This window comes from Dendropsophus ebraccatus, chromosome 6 (assembly GCF_027789765.1).
Source record: "Dendropsophus ebraccatus isolate aDenEbr1 chromosome 6, aDenEbr1.pat, whole genome shotgun sequence".
In the NCBI taxonomy this organism is placed as follows: domain Eukaryota; kingdom Metazoa; phylum Chordata; class Amphibia; order Anura; family Hylidae; genus Dendropsophus; species Dendropsophus ebraccatus.
Genome location: NC_091459.1, coordinates 108,520,940 through 108,535,344, shown reverse-complemented (window position 1 = coordinate 108,535,344; position 14,405 = coordinate 108,520,940). Strand labels below are relative to the sequence as shown.

Genomic DNA, 14,405 nt, shown 5'->3' with positions numbered 1-14,405 from the left:
GCCACACATTGTGCAAATCATAATTATTAATGGCTGATCATAAATAATGGCGCCACATAATAAAGCCATATTATTAGAGCCATATACAGTGGATGTCCTACCTTAAAGGGGTAGTTCACAAAAAAACTAAAACTTTTAATTCAACTGGTGCCAGAGATATGTAATTTACTTCTATTAAAAAAATCTCAAGTCTTCCAGGCTGCTGTATGTCCTGCAGTAAGAAGTGTATTCTTTCAAGCCTGGAGAGCAGGAGAGGTTTTCTATGGGGATCTGCTACTCTTCTGGACAGTTCTTGACATGGACAGAGGTGGCAGCAAAGAGCACTGTGTCAGACTGGAAAAAAAAACACCACTTCCTGCAGGACATACAGCAGCTGATAAGTACCAAGATGTTTTAATAGAAGTAAATTACAAATCTCTGGCACTTTCTGGCATGAGTTAATATGAAAGAAATTTTAGAAATAATAGTGACACAATTGCACGATACCATGTACAGGTAATAGTATCATATACAGTAGATCATAATTATTAAAGGGGTTTTCTGCTCAAACATAACTTTTGATATGTTGCTGCCCATGGTGAGACTAAAAATTCCTTCTAAACGTGTTATTATCTTCATTCTGCTCCTGAGTGAGTGAGTACTTCATTGGATTTTTGTCACTGATCTCCCTGAGCTCAGTGATTGTGTTTTGTTGGTCTACTATTCATTGTCCCCGTTAGCCAGAATCCTGCTCCTCACTGATGAGGGGCAAATTCCCCAGAAACAACTGTCTGTGTATGGATGCCTGGCTTTGGTAAACCCTTGTCATGTTGCAATACTCATCACTGAGTTAGACTTTGATGTAAAAGGGGCCACTCTGGTATTTTCCTATTTATGTCCCAATACTGACAACCGAGTGGGCATTAAGGGGCTATGTATCAGGGTGGTTTGGTGATCCCCCCACCGGGAGGCACCCCTTGACAACAGGCTTTCCTTCTCTGGAGGGATATCTGTCTATTCCCATGTTTTGAGACTCGTAACTGAGGCTCCATGGACCCCTTCTTTGCACTATACAGTATGGCACTTATTACCAGCCTCTGTATGGTACGGTTATTTGTTCGCTGTATTTCAGCACAATATATGGGAGGGTCTTAAAGGGGAACTCTGGGCTGGGTTTTTTTTCAGTGTACCGCCGGAGAGGGGGTGGAAATAGAGGCCGCTGGTCACTTACCTCCCCGATTCCAGCATCGGGTCCCGGATAGCGCCGCCCCGTTCTCCTGTCCGGCTGCCGGTTCCTAGTCTGAGCTGTGGCTTGAGACGTGACGTCTTAAGGCAGCTCAGCCATTCAGCGGTCGTAGCGGAGTCCCGCCTCGGACGCTGAATGGCTGAGCTGCCCTGAGACATCACGTCTCAAGCCGCAGCTCAGACCAGAAAGCAGGACGGGAGAACGGGGCGGCGCGATGCCTTCTATATCCACCCCTTCCCCGGCCATACACTGAATATAACCCCAGCCTGGAGTACCCCTTTAAGAAAGTGCCACCCAGGAGGCACCATCCAGTTTTGTAGCGCCAAGTCTTTTAGCCCTGCATTATCTGCTAGGGCTCCTATAGTTGTCACCCATGTTTAAAAGGAAACCATCATGGAGTCTCATATTTCCATCATGGATACCTGATCTACAACAATAAGCTGTCAGTCTCTATGCCCATAAATGAGGCTAGTGTTTGCTGAGTGGTAACATTTTGCTATAGAAATAGATGGATAGAAGAAATGTTTCTGGCCCTGCCGCAGACAATGCATATCAGCGAGACAAAATCAGAGCCTGAATGCAGAAACTAGATTTCATTTTCATTCGAGGGATTAGTCTTTCAATAGACGGCACATTTTTATTTGTTTAATCTCTGTAACTGCTATTTGGCGTGGACCGGCGTAATTGGAATAAGGTCAAAGCTGTCAAATGGAAAGACTTGAGATGTATTTAATTGAGCTTCAGTGTTGAATGCTGAAATAATATTGCTCAATAAATGAGCCTCTAGACTGAAGATGTGGTGTCGTTGTGGCTAGCTATTATCTCAACAGATAGCCTGAGAGCGGCCATCGGGGCTCTGCCAAATCAGGCCCTCTGCTCCGCGTGCCAGCATCTGCCACCTATAAATTTATAATGATAGTTTAGTGGGAATTGAATACATTAGTATTCAGGGAGCTCCCAATAGTGATGGCTGCAAGCAGCCAGTTATATGACTTAACAATGTGAAGTGATGCCAAGGATTTGTAGCTGGGCATCAGGAAAACAAAGCGCCAACCTTGTAAAGATACAGTCATGAGAAAAAGAACTGACACCTCCTTAGAATTCTTACATATCATGACAGCTGCTGCTTAGACAGACCTCCGATGAACACATGGCAGGAAACTAATTGCTGAAGAAGTCCATGGGACCATCCCCTTCAGCTGTAGAACTCTATGGGACCATCTCCTGCAGCTGTAGAAGTCTATAGGACTATCTACTTCAGCTGTAGAATTCTATGGGACCATCTCCTGCAGCTGTAGAAGTCTATAGGACTATCTACTTCAGCTGTAGAATTCTATGGGACCATCTCCTGCAGCTGTAGAAGTCTATAGGACTATCTACTTCAGCTGTAGAATTCTATGGGACCATCTCCTGCAGCTGTAGAAGTCTATAGGACTACCTCCTTCAGCTGTAGAATTCTATGGGACCATCTCCTGCAGCTGTAGAAGTCTATAGGACTACCTCCTTCAGCTGTAGAATTCTATGGGACCATCTCCTGCAGCTGTAGAAGTCTATAGGACTATCTCATGCAGCTGTAGAAGTCTATAGGACTATCTCATTCAGCTGTAGAAGTCTATGGGACCATCCCCTTAAGCTGTAAAACTCTATGGGACCATCTCCTGCAGCTGTAGAAGTCTATGGGACTATCCCCAGCAGCTATAGAAGTCTATAGGACTATCTCCTGCAGCTGTAGAAGTCTATGTGACTATCCACAGCAGCTGTAGAGGTCTATGGGACTGTCTCCCTGCAGTTAGACAGGGGGTGATGCGCTCAGTTGCATGCTTTTCTCTGCTAGTCCCAGCGATGGGTGGGGGTCAGCTCTCTTCTGGTAATAATTTTGGCTCAAAAACTGCAGTGGCATTTTTCTATGAAAAAAATCTGTGCTCATTATAGGGGTATGCCACTGAAAAAAATTTTTCATACTAACTGGTGTCAGAAACTTATACATATTTGTAAATTACTTCTATTTAAAAATCTCTAGTCTTCCAGTACCTATCAACTGCTGTATGTCTGCAGGAAGTGGTATATTCTTTCTAGTCTGACACGGTGCTCTCTACTGCCACTTTTGTCCATGTCAGGAACTGTCCAGAGGAGGAGAGGTTTTCTATGGGGATTTGCTGCTGCTCTGGACAGTTTCTGTCATGGACAGAGAGCACTGTTTTAGACTGGAAAGACTCTGTTCACACTAGGGATGCACGATGCACCGAAAAATCGATTCTACTATCGATTTTCGGGGCATATTTTCAGTTCGATACCAGGATTTCCTGGTATTCGATACTTTATGATAAGCCGTGCAGCAGTGCGGCTTATCATAAAGTACACAGCAGAAGACATGGCAGGCAGTGAGCTGAGTGCCTGCCATGTGCTCTGCGTGGCCCCCCTGGTGTCACCTCCTCTGTCCACCCGCCCTCACTCTCTCCGCTCCCGGCGGCGCTAACTTCCAATAGCTGGCACACAGCGATCGTATGTGCCGGCTATTTAACTGTATAGATGCCGCTGTCACACTGACAGCGGCATTATCCCCCTCTCCTAACCTGCTCCTTATGTAGCAGGGGTCGGCTACTGTGTGTAGCAGACCCCCGCTACTAATGACTGCGGCCGGCAGTCATTTACCCTTTACTGAAAGGGTCAGAGCAGGGTCGGCGGCTGCAGAGGGAGAGCGGCCGGCGCTTCATGATGAGAAGGCTGAGGGCGGGGAGGAGATGCGGCCACTACATCACCACACTGTAAGGTGGGGGCCACAGGACTATGAGGGGGCGGCAGGCCGGGGCCGGCAAGACACTCCCGGGGCGGACATCAGCTATGTGAGAGAGGTGAAGAGGGGGTCGGCCTGGCTCTCACTGGGATGGGGGGAGGGGGGTCTGCAGCCTGCAGTTTACCTTGCTGCCCAAATCCAGGTCACCCTGCTGGGTCAGTGGTCACCATGCCCTGACAGCAGGAGTACAGCTCCCATCATCCCCGATAGCTGGTGTGTGTCTGTGTGTTACATGACTACTGCTCCCATCATCCCCCTGATAACTGGTATGTGTAACATGACTACAGCTCCCATCATCCCCCTGATAACTGGTTTGTTACATGACTACAGCTCCCATCATTCCCCTGATAACTGGTGTGTTACATGACTACAGCTCCCATCATCACCCTGACAGCTGGTGTGTGTGTTACATTACTACAGCCCCCATCATTTCCCTGATAGATGAAGTGTTAGGCCTCTTTCACACTATCTGTGCCGCGACCTAGCACGGATTCCCCCCCTGCCACCCAGCCGCAGAGATGACAGGAGAGCATGATGTGCATTTCTAATATTGAGGGTTTTTTTGTGTTTTTTTTTAAAATATTATTTATTAAGTATCGAATTGGTATCGAGGATTGAAAAAAAAATGTTGGCATTGGTATTGAACTCAAAATTCTGGTATCGTGACATCACTAGTTCACACTAGAGTCACAGCTTCTGCTCATAACAGACCTCTGACAGTTATAATGGGTCACTTTTTGAAAGGATATTTCGACTTTTTAAATCTTTTCTTATAACGGACACCACTACAATTGGTGGCAAGAATATCGCTGTAGTGTATTCCTGCTGCTATGAATACTGGAACACCTCACGGACCGCAGGTGTGAACAGAGCCTATCCAAGTCATAGGATTGCCATACAAATAACTCTTCTCTATGTTATATGTAAATGAGCAGGACTTTAAGGGTAAGAATGAGCCGAGCAAACCCGCAGACCATCTGCAACTGAACACCGTTATGTACAGAAACTGTAACGGGTGATAAAAAGTATGATTGGAACAATCCATCAGAACTGCTTGGTTGTGATTTCCAGATAGCAATAGGGGATCTTCCTGGGCTGCACGGCACAGATGATACACTAGAAATACTGCTAACTACCAGTAACATCACTCGCCAATGCATATAATAAAAAGAGGCAGTATAGGATTTATATATACATTCCATATATACATTCCAGCGTAAAGGATTGAGTACAGCTCCCAGCCGTGTAAATCTGAATAGAGCTTTATTTTCCACCTGTCACCATGCACACGGTAACCCCCCAACATGTTTCAGTTGCCACCTGCAACCTTAGTCATGGCACAGGACTAGGATTTATATACACTGCATGCATGTATTATGAGACAGACCCACTTATCAGTATTGCTTGATATGTCCTCACATCATTGCTGGCACAGACCAGCATACCCTACAAGTATCGGCCCCGTTGCCCACCCGTTGCTACCATACCGCCATTTCCAGACTCTAAGCTTGTGACTGCAGGACAAGTGATGTTATGGAGATCATCCCCATTTCTCCCCAATATAGCATAGCTTATCCGCCCTAATGAAATGTCTCCGCTCCTTACCTGAGAGATACGGTGGAGGGAAGAGAGTTAGATTTGTGTAAACTTCTGGATATGGAAGATGAGAGTAAAGTGATGAAACAGATTGAGGTAATTTGTTTCAGCTAGAAGTAAAAGCCTCCTGTGGGATCTCCAGCTGGAGGGAGAAGAGTGACACAATTTATGTTAGTCATTAGGTAGAAGACGTATATTGGTGCAAGGGGAGAGAATGGGGAAGCTGGAGAATGACAAATGCCTTTCATATAGGCCGCCGTCTCTTGTAAACGGGTTGGCTTCCCTCTTATTTCAGGGATAAACTCCAAACAATTTGCAATATTGCTCCTTACTATTCCTGTCACAGCAAGTAGGGATTTTTCAGAGGCGGCGAGATCGGCGAGTGAAGCCATTTGCAGAGAAATAATAGAGTTCTCATGATATGGTGTGTGGTGGCTTTATAGAGCTACTATTAGCCGGTATTTATCATCAGGGAAATTCTGCTTCTTACTGGGATCAATAACGCCTGCCTGTCACTTCTATAGCCACTAGATTCTATTTGCTCTGCGTTTAAGTACTAAGTACATTGCAAGAGCAAAGGGGGTCTCCGATAAAGGTCTTATTGGAGGAAGCAATTTACCTTAAAGGCAATGTCCCCCTGTGCAACCATTTTATATTGCTTTATATCTACAATGAAGCAGCTTTGAAAATAGTGGTGATTATAATTTCCTTGTAATGATCTACAGTGTTCACAGCTCCTATGCAGAGCTATGTGATCATATGGGCAACCAGGCCCTTGTAGCCTCATCAGTTTTGACATGTCAGCCCAGGCAGCATCACAACCAATAAAGTTTTCTATGTTTAGATCAACATTATACATATGGCCACTAGGTGTTTCCCTTATTGTTAGGCTCCGTGCACACAGAGCAAAAGTGGCGGAATTTTCTGCCGCAGAATGCCGCCAGCCTCCCTGTCATTATGACAGTCTATGGGAGGCTCGTGCGCCTCCTCTCCCCGCACTGAAGAATGAACTTGTTCAGAGAGAGGAGGCGCGCGAGCCTCCCATAGACTGTCATTATGACAGGGAGGCTGGCGCCACACTTTTGCTCTGTGTGTACGGAGCCTTAAACTGCGGTCCATGCAATAATTGGTCTTTTTTCTGTTCAAAAAAAGAGACTTAACACAGGAAGCCCCAGCCCTTTGTGTGCTCACAGACATGGCTTGGTTTGATTGACAGCCATTCCAGAGCACACACAGAGTTGGTCAAGTCCTCACCGGCATGTGTACAGATGCTGTGCACCCATATTCTGTAGCAGAGAATCCTGGGAGTGCTTGCATTGCATGGTCAGCTCTCCTGTCTCATAGCACCAAAACCTCTGTAACCACACAGTGACATTATACTGACTGAATTGTTACATAACAATGAGCTTTGTCTCCTGGTAAGCTGCATAGCAGCTATAATTAGCAAAAGTTATTAATATAATTAACCTAAGTCAATTGCTCTTAGTTGATATACGACCCGCATGGTGAACAGCTGTCTTTCCTTGTGTGAGCATGCAAAGGACTGGGACTTCCTGTGTTTGATCTCTTTTTTTGAACAGAGAAAAGACCAAATGTCAGCACAGGGAAGCATGAACCACAGTTTGGATGTATGTATAATGTTGATTTAAAATAAATAAACATATATTGTACCGTGTGGAATTGTCCGATCTATTCAAGTATAACAATATTGTTCCCACACTGTGAACCGTGTGAATGAAAGGATGGGGAAAAAAAACATCAGGATTACTAATTTTTTTAAATTATGTATCAGAAAAGAATGAATAAAAAGCTATCAAAATTTTTCTTCTCCATCAATATGATACCAATAAAAACTAGAGATCGTGGTGCCAAAAAATGTCACCCCAACCAGCTATGGAGGTGGAAAAATAAAAGCGTTATGGCTCTTAGAAGGCAAGAAAGAGAGTGCTGCTTCGTTGTGACCTGGACATCCATGCATCAATGACCTTCGGTCATGAAGGGGTTAATTAACAGGCTACAAACATACCCTATATAGTCTGATCATGCGGTCATGTTATCCCTGCTACTTATTGTCTCCTGCCAAAAGTATGTTTCCAAGAAGTAGAGGGCAGCTAGAAGTTAGTATGAGGCTTTATATTGAGTACATTGTTGAAATTACCTTATTGGATAATGGAAAGTGGATTTCTAAACCACACAACCCTCTAGTCATTTTGCACCCACTCTGACAAGAAGTCTGTCTTGCTGTGAAAATTAAAACATATTACAGGGGTTGTCTGGGCTCACAAAGTTTTTAGTTATTGTCTCAGGCTGGCTTAAACACAAAATAAGAAGTTATACTCACCTGTCTGATCCCCTGCTCACCTGCCTGATCCCAACATTACCTCATCCCAATTGAGCAACCCTTTCTGCTTTTGTTGTGACATTCATGATGGGCATGCTCAGTCAGACAGGGGCAGGTCACCACTATGGTGAGTGATTGGCTGAGCCAACATTTCCTGTATATCAAAATGAATCAGACACTGCAGCAGGAGAACAGGCAGGTGAGTATAACATTTTTTTTTTTACTTTTAAGCCAATCCGAGCCCATAACTGCTAGATAGCTATTCAGGATTGACTGTGCATGTGATAGCATTTCCTGATCACTCCACCTGGTTCAATATACAGTACACGCATGCTTGATCTTGGGCAGCAACTTTCCTCTAATACCCCGCAAAAGCATATTACTGAGTGTTCAATATGCATAAAAAATCTTCCAAAATAAGTACTAAACATTTATAATGCACTGTATACAACACTAATAAATATAGTAATACTAACATGCTTCCCATCATATCTTTGCAGAAGGTTGCCATGTAAAAGGTCCGTGACAAAAGAGTGTGATTAATAGCGTAGAATTATGGTTAATGAGAAATTGACTGCCTCATTGGGAGACTAACACTCCAAGGCCGTCACATAGCTCCAGCTACCCACCCATCCTTCTTCCCTGTCTTATTACCTCTATTAGAATTAATTGACCCACACTTTAAAAGACAGAATTCCTCAATCTTCTTTGCCGCTGACAGCTTTACTTTTTTTTTTTTTTTTGGTTGTTATTATTTATTTACTTATTTGTGTTGCTTATATAGTATAGCACAATTATACACATCAGTCTCTGACATTCACTAGGGCAAGCACTATAGGAAACCAATGGACAATCAGTATGTTCTTGGAAAACCAAATACCCAGAGAAAAGTCATATAGACACAAGGAGAACACACCCCATTAATGTCTTTTCACTTTGTTGCCTATTTGGGTGAACTTTTCATTTTTAGTTACAGTATTGTATATTACGGCAGTCGGTCTACTTGTTTATGCATGTATTTCCTGTTATGTGTTTAGCCTTAGCTTTTTTACATTATGCAGTTCACCGAATGTAATCACTCACACAAGCAAACAGCATTGCTTTACAGAAATACCGAGCATGTATGAAATATTCATAGAGAGGCGCAAAACCAATGGTGTCACTGCAGCTCATGTGTTTGTAGTCTACTCTACTCATCATTACATATTCTTATTTCCATCTGAATCTTCTCATTGTAATGATAATTGTAACCCATAGGTTATTTAGTATTTAAATTGAAGGCCCACCTTCATAACCTTTTTTTCTGTTTTTCTTAAAAAAGGAATTTTATGCACAATTTTTATTAAAATGGCCTCCTATGAAAAGTTTGAACAAACAAATCCTGTGTGGTCCGTTCACTAACTTACATTTGACTTTCAAGAAGCAGGGAGTGGGTGGGTTGGATGGAAATATGACTGCAGGATCAGACTACAAAGAGTTTGTGTGTAGTCTGTTACTATGGAGATGCATAGGTGTGCATGAAAATTGTAGACACAAAACAGGAGATTTTGTATCACTTTCAGGACCAGGAGAAATTTTGGGATTTGTCATGTTGCAAAAAGAATGAATAATATAGTTGGTGAATATGGTTGTTTTTAATAAAATGTATCTTCTTAGAATTTTTTTTTAAAATATGAATTTCAAAGAAACCTTTGTTTTGTTATGTTCTCTCCGTGTTTGAGTGGGTTTCCTCTGGGTTCTTTACCACATCCAAAACATACAGATAGGCGAAGGTAGACTGTGAGCCCTAGACAGGGACAAAAATTGACAAACTATGTAAACTGCTGCAGAATCAGCATTATTATTATTATTATTATTATTATTATTATTATTATTATTATTTATAAAAATACAAAAGCCCCTCACACCAGTGATATGTCCTATCAAGCTGTTACAAGAGACAGGGCTATCTCAACAGTGGGGCTGCCTGGGCTATTATGTTGCCACAGCTGATGAACTTGGCAGTAAGGGGCAGGCGTCATCCTGCTGGTGATTACATTATGCATTATGGCAGTGCCCGTATGATCCCCTACTTGAGGACCTTGATGTACATTACATCAAGGAGCGGGAATTGGTATTGAGGCAATTTTAAAAATTGCTTCCTTTTTATTGTTTTAGATGCATTACAGTAATAAAACTGAATGTGAAGGTGAATGTAGCCTATAAAGAAATCTCTGGATTTACTAAAGCATACCTGTCATTTTATAGGGATTTTAAAACCTGCGTGATTTTGTTAGTTTAACTCTTCAGAGTGGTGACAATACTAAAGAGAAGAGTTACGGATGCACTGGGAACATAATAAAGAAGCTATACTTACCTTTCTCTGAGCCCTATTACATGAAACGATTATCGGATGTATTCAGACCATAATCGTCTTTTGTAATAGGAGGCAACAATCGGCCAACATGAACGATTTCAGCTGATCGTTGCAGTAATTTGTCTTTCAACGTGTTGAAAGACAAATGACTAATATAGCAGCGATCTGCTGCAGTCTCTCCGTGGAATAGGAGCAGCGGCAGCAGACAGCTGCTATCTTCTATGGGTTGCTCAGATGATCTAGCGATCACCAGGGCAGCCCCCCTCCCCGCCGTCCCCTCTGCACTCACCAGCTTGCTGCCGACGTGTGTAATAGCGCCAGCAGCGAGCGGGGAACAAGGAGCAAGCGAGCGCTGACAGCGCTCGTTTGCTTCTCTCAGTCGCCCCGTGTAATAGGGGCTTTAGCAAGGTGCTTTGTAAACAGAAATTTAAAAAAAACATCAGCAGCACAGCAAAGAAGTGGTTACACTAAGCAATAGACCACTGCAGAAGACAAACCTGCAGATTAAAGGGAGAGGGAGATTAGATACAGAAGTCTTCACTATGTATATACAGTAGCACAGCACGAAAGGAGAAGGGGTTACCTGCTGTGCACAAACTAAGCCCTGCCTCTGCTTCCTGTATTCTGTCCCAATTTCTCTGTTACCAGAGACAGAACTCCTCTGACAACAGACAGTGAACACCAGATTTCAGGGAAGGGAGACACCTAGTGGCCAAAGTCTTTTCGATATACCAACTCATTCTTTGGTGCAGATTTTCCTTTAAATTTAAACTATATTATTATTTGAACTTGCAAAAATAGTATGCAATTCCTGAATAGATAAACAGACCACAAGCAATCTGAAGCAATGGATGAATAACAAATCTCTGTGTAAACGTGTGTGTTTAGGGGTGTAAAGCGTATTTCAACAGTCTTCTTGTTAAACGTAGTCATCAGAGTCCAAGTTTTTTTTTTTCCAGTGCAATTTAGAAAGACAACTGTAAAGAGTTCTGAAGTACATAAAAATGTGTTATTGGGAGCGATGAGTGACACTGAGTGCAAAGAACAAACGTGTTTTATGTCTAGATATCTGGATATTATCATAGAGACCTCTAGATATTTACAAGAATAAATCCTTGTATGTAATTTATTCCTTTGTATGGCAGAAGGTGCTTTCAAGGAACATATCCAGACATTATAAGGAAGAGCTTGCAGATAACTATCATAACTAGGAGCAAAAATTCTTATTGACAGTAATATATATATATTTTTTTTCCTTTTAGTTTGTTACTGATCCCTGTGGAGAGAAACCTTGTGTCCATGGAAACTGCAGCGTCAGCGGGAATAGTTACTTGTGCATCTGTAGAGATGGATTCACAGGAGTCCACTGTGATATACCCTCTTTTGAACCCACAGACAACTCTGCCACCGAAATACCACAGTTTCAACAGACTACAGTGGAGCCAACAACGGAAATGCCTCAATCTCCAGCCGTTATGACTCTGCCAACGTGGAGGCCAAAGTTGGGACAGAAGGTAACAACCCTTCTGTGGGATGAAGTACAGGTGAGTGAAAGAATTTAATAGGAACAACATGTTTTATAAGTTCAAGCATAATATAAAAATTCACAGAGGACAGGGAGGTGGGTTAACATAATAAAGAAGCTATACTTACATCCCCATGCTCCTGCAGCACAGTGTCACTGCTCATGGACCCCTGCCAGCCTCCTGTAACTTAATGAGCCAACTCAGAGATGCGCGCTTAGCCAGTGACTGAGGCAGGACACCTCTACAACTACTGACTGGCTGAGCGGGGATATTTTCTGTTTGTGGAAATACAGGAAGTCGTTAGAAACAGGAGACCGGAGGCTGAAATCGAGCTGGTGGTACTGTGGGGCTCAGGAATGGATAAGTATATCTTCTTTATTATGTTCCCTACCCCTTCTCACTCTGGAATAATACTTTTTACCAGAGTTCTCCCTTAATTTATTAGTCACATAAAGACAAAAGATGTGTCAAAAGATGTTGGTTGTTCACAATCAGATATGTGTAAGGGTGCCTTCACACCTACCGGATCTCACTTCTGCGGATTCGAAGCGAGAACCGCTGCGGATCCGGTATCAATTCACCCCTATGATAGCACATATTCGCAGCGGGATTAACATCCCGCTGTGGATATGTGCTTTAACTCCCTGGTGCCAGCAGCCCCGCCGTCGCATCCCCCATCCCCGGCGGTGGCACATCCCCCCCATCCCGGCCACATCCCCCCATTAGCCCATCTCCGGCACGCCGCCGCGAGCTAACATTACCTGCTCAGCGGCGCGGCTGCAGTGAGGCTCCTGGCTCCGGTCCCACTCAGCTGATCTGAGCGGGACCGGAGTCGGCAGCCTCACTCCAGCCGTGCCGCCAAGCAGGTACTGTATGCTCTCGGCGGCGGGGGACTGGCACTGGGCTGATGGGGGGATGTGGCCGGGATGGGGGGATGCGACGGCGGGGCAGCGGGCTTCAGGGAGTTAAAGCACATATTCACAGCGAGATGTTAATCCCGCTGCGAATATGTGCTATCATAGGGGTGAATTGATATCGGATCCGCAGCGGTTCTCGCTTTGAATCCGCAGAAGTGAGATCCGCTGTGGATCCGGTAGGTGTGAAGGCACCCTTAAATACAATATACATAACAAAACAAATAAAACACAAATGAGCAGAAGTCATTGTTTTTGATAGAACTGTATGAATTTATCTGAATAAAATGGGATTTACATAAAGAAATTACTAATGAAAACCAAAAATAACACAAATAAACAAAGGAAAACAATGTTATAAGAAGCTAAAGAGAAGCAACCATGGTGCATGGAAAGTTGGCTACAAGTGATCTTTTGTGACCAATCACCACTCTACATTGGCCAAGGACATGGCCAAGGTGCAGAAACTTAGGTCTAATGCTATACTAATAAGACATATAAAGATGATTCCTGGAGAAAACAAATCATATTTATAATATGAGGTTACATGTCAGCTAAAGGAACAGGGGAGAAGATAATCATGATCTCAGCGTACTATGCACTAGTAGACATAAAACCTTGGACACTTTGATAGAAATAGTTTTAGTGAAGTAATTTTTATTGTCACAGAGCGTTAAACCTTATTTGGGGGAAAATGTATATAATCTCAATGGCATAGGCAAAAAATATGGAAATTAAAGGAAAATGGTCCGTGACATTTTCCAAAGGAGAGATGGAATCAACCTGATGTAGGATATTGTGATATTAAGGATATTAGGATAAAAAGTATTAGGATAAGTAATATTTAGGATCGTTTTGTTGTTGACCTTTCCATCATTCCATCTTTTCCAAAAAATTTTTCTTTACAAGATTTGAAAAAACATGTCATTAATTAAAGAGGTCTCACATTTGTTTGAGGGATGTTTTATGAATGTTCCACTATTGAGCATACATTGCTTATTGTCCTTCCTGTGTTATAAGGTAAGAAAAGTCTGATGATTCCATCATCTTTGTCAGAAGTTTTATGTATAGTCAGAACTAAGCAGGGGTGAGCTGATCATCCCCTGTGCACTAAATAATTTACACACTGGACCATATTTCATCAATCAGATGCAGTCTTTCTACAACCAAATTATTAAGTTTGGTGACAGATCTTTCTTTAGACTAGGCTACAAAAAAAAAACCTTTCATGTGGAAGGTTCCTTCATCTGAAAGATGAAGAGAAGTAACTATTACTTTAAAACGGACTGAGACTACAGACATAGTGAATCTATTTCAAAGGTAATGTGCAAATGTCTCATTTTAGAAATGTATGCAGTATTTCACAATTAGGGGTTCAGTAGGAGAGCTGTCCTGTGATGGGGCACCATGACATCCGAAAGGGACATTGGAGAAAAAATGCTGCCTTAGTTAAAATAATAGGCTGACTACTTTATATGTGGGTGATGTTTATGTGATGCGATGCCACTTTTGTATGGTTGTACAACTACTGTTTTCTTCATACAACATATTAGCCTTCATTTACCAAAGTGGTATTACAGGAGAAACTGGCCCTGTTGAGTGGCCATAGCAGCTTTATTTATTTATTTATTTTACATTTTGTTAGGCTCTGTT

General features: G+C 42.8%; 1 protein-coding gene across 1 annotated transcript in view; it reads left to right on the top strand.

The window, feature by feature from the left end:
* Nucleotides 1-14,405, top strand: part of DNER (delta/notch like EGF repeat containing) — a 181,711-nt gene that overhangs the window by 84,889 nt on the left and 82,417 nt on the right. Inside the window, exon 2 of the mRNA XM_069973932.1 lies at nucleotides 11,575-11,856. Within this exon, the coding sequence (XP_069830033.1) occupies nucleotides 11,575-11,856 (282 nt within the window). The remainder of the gene's footprint in view (nucleotides 1-11,574; nucleotides 11,857-14,405) is intronic.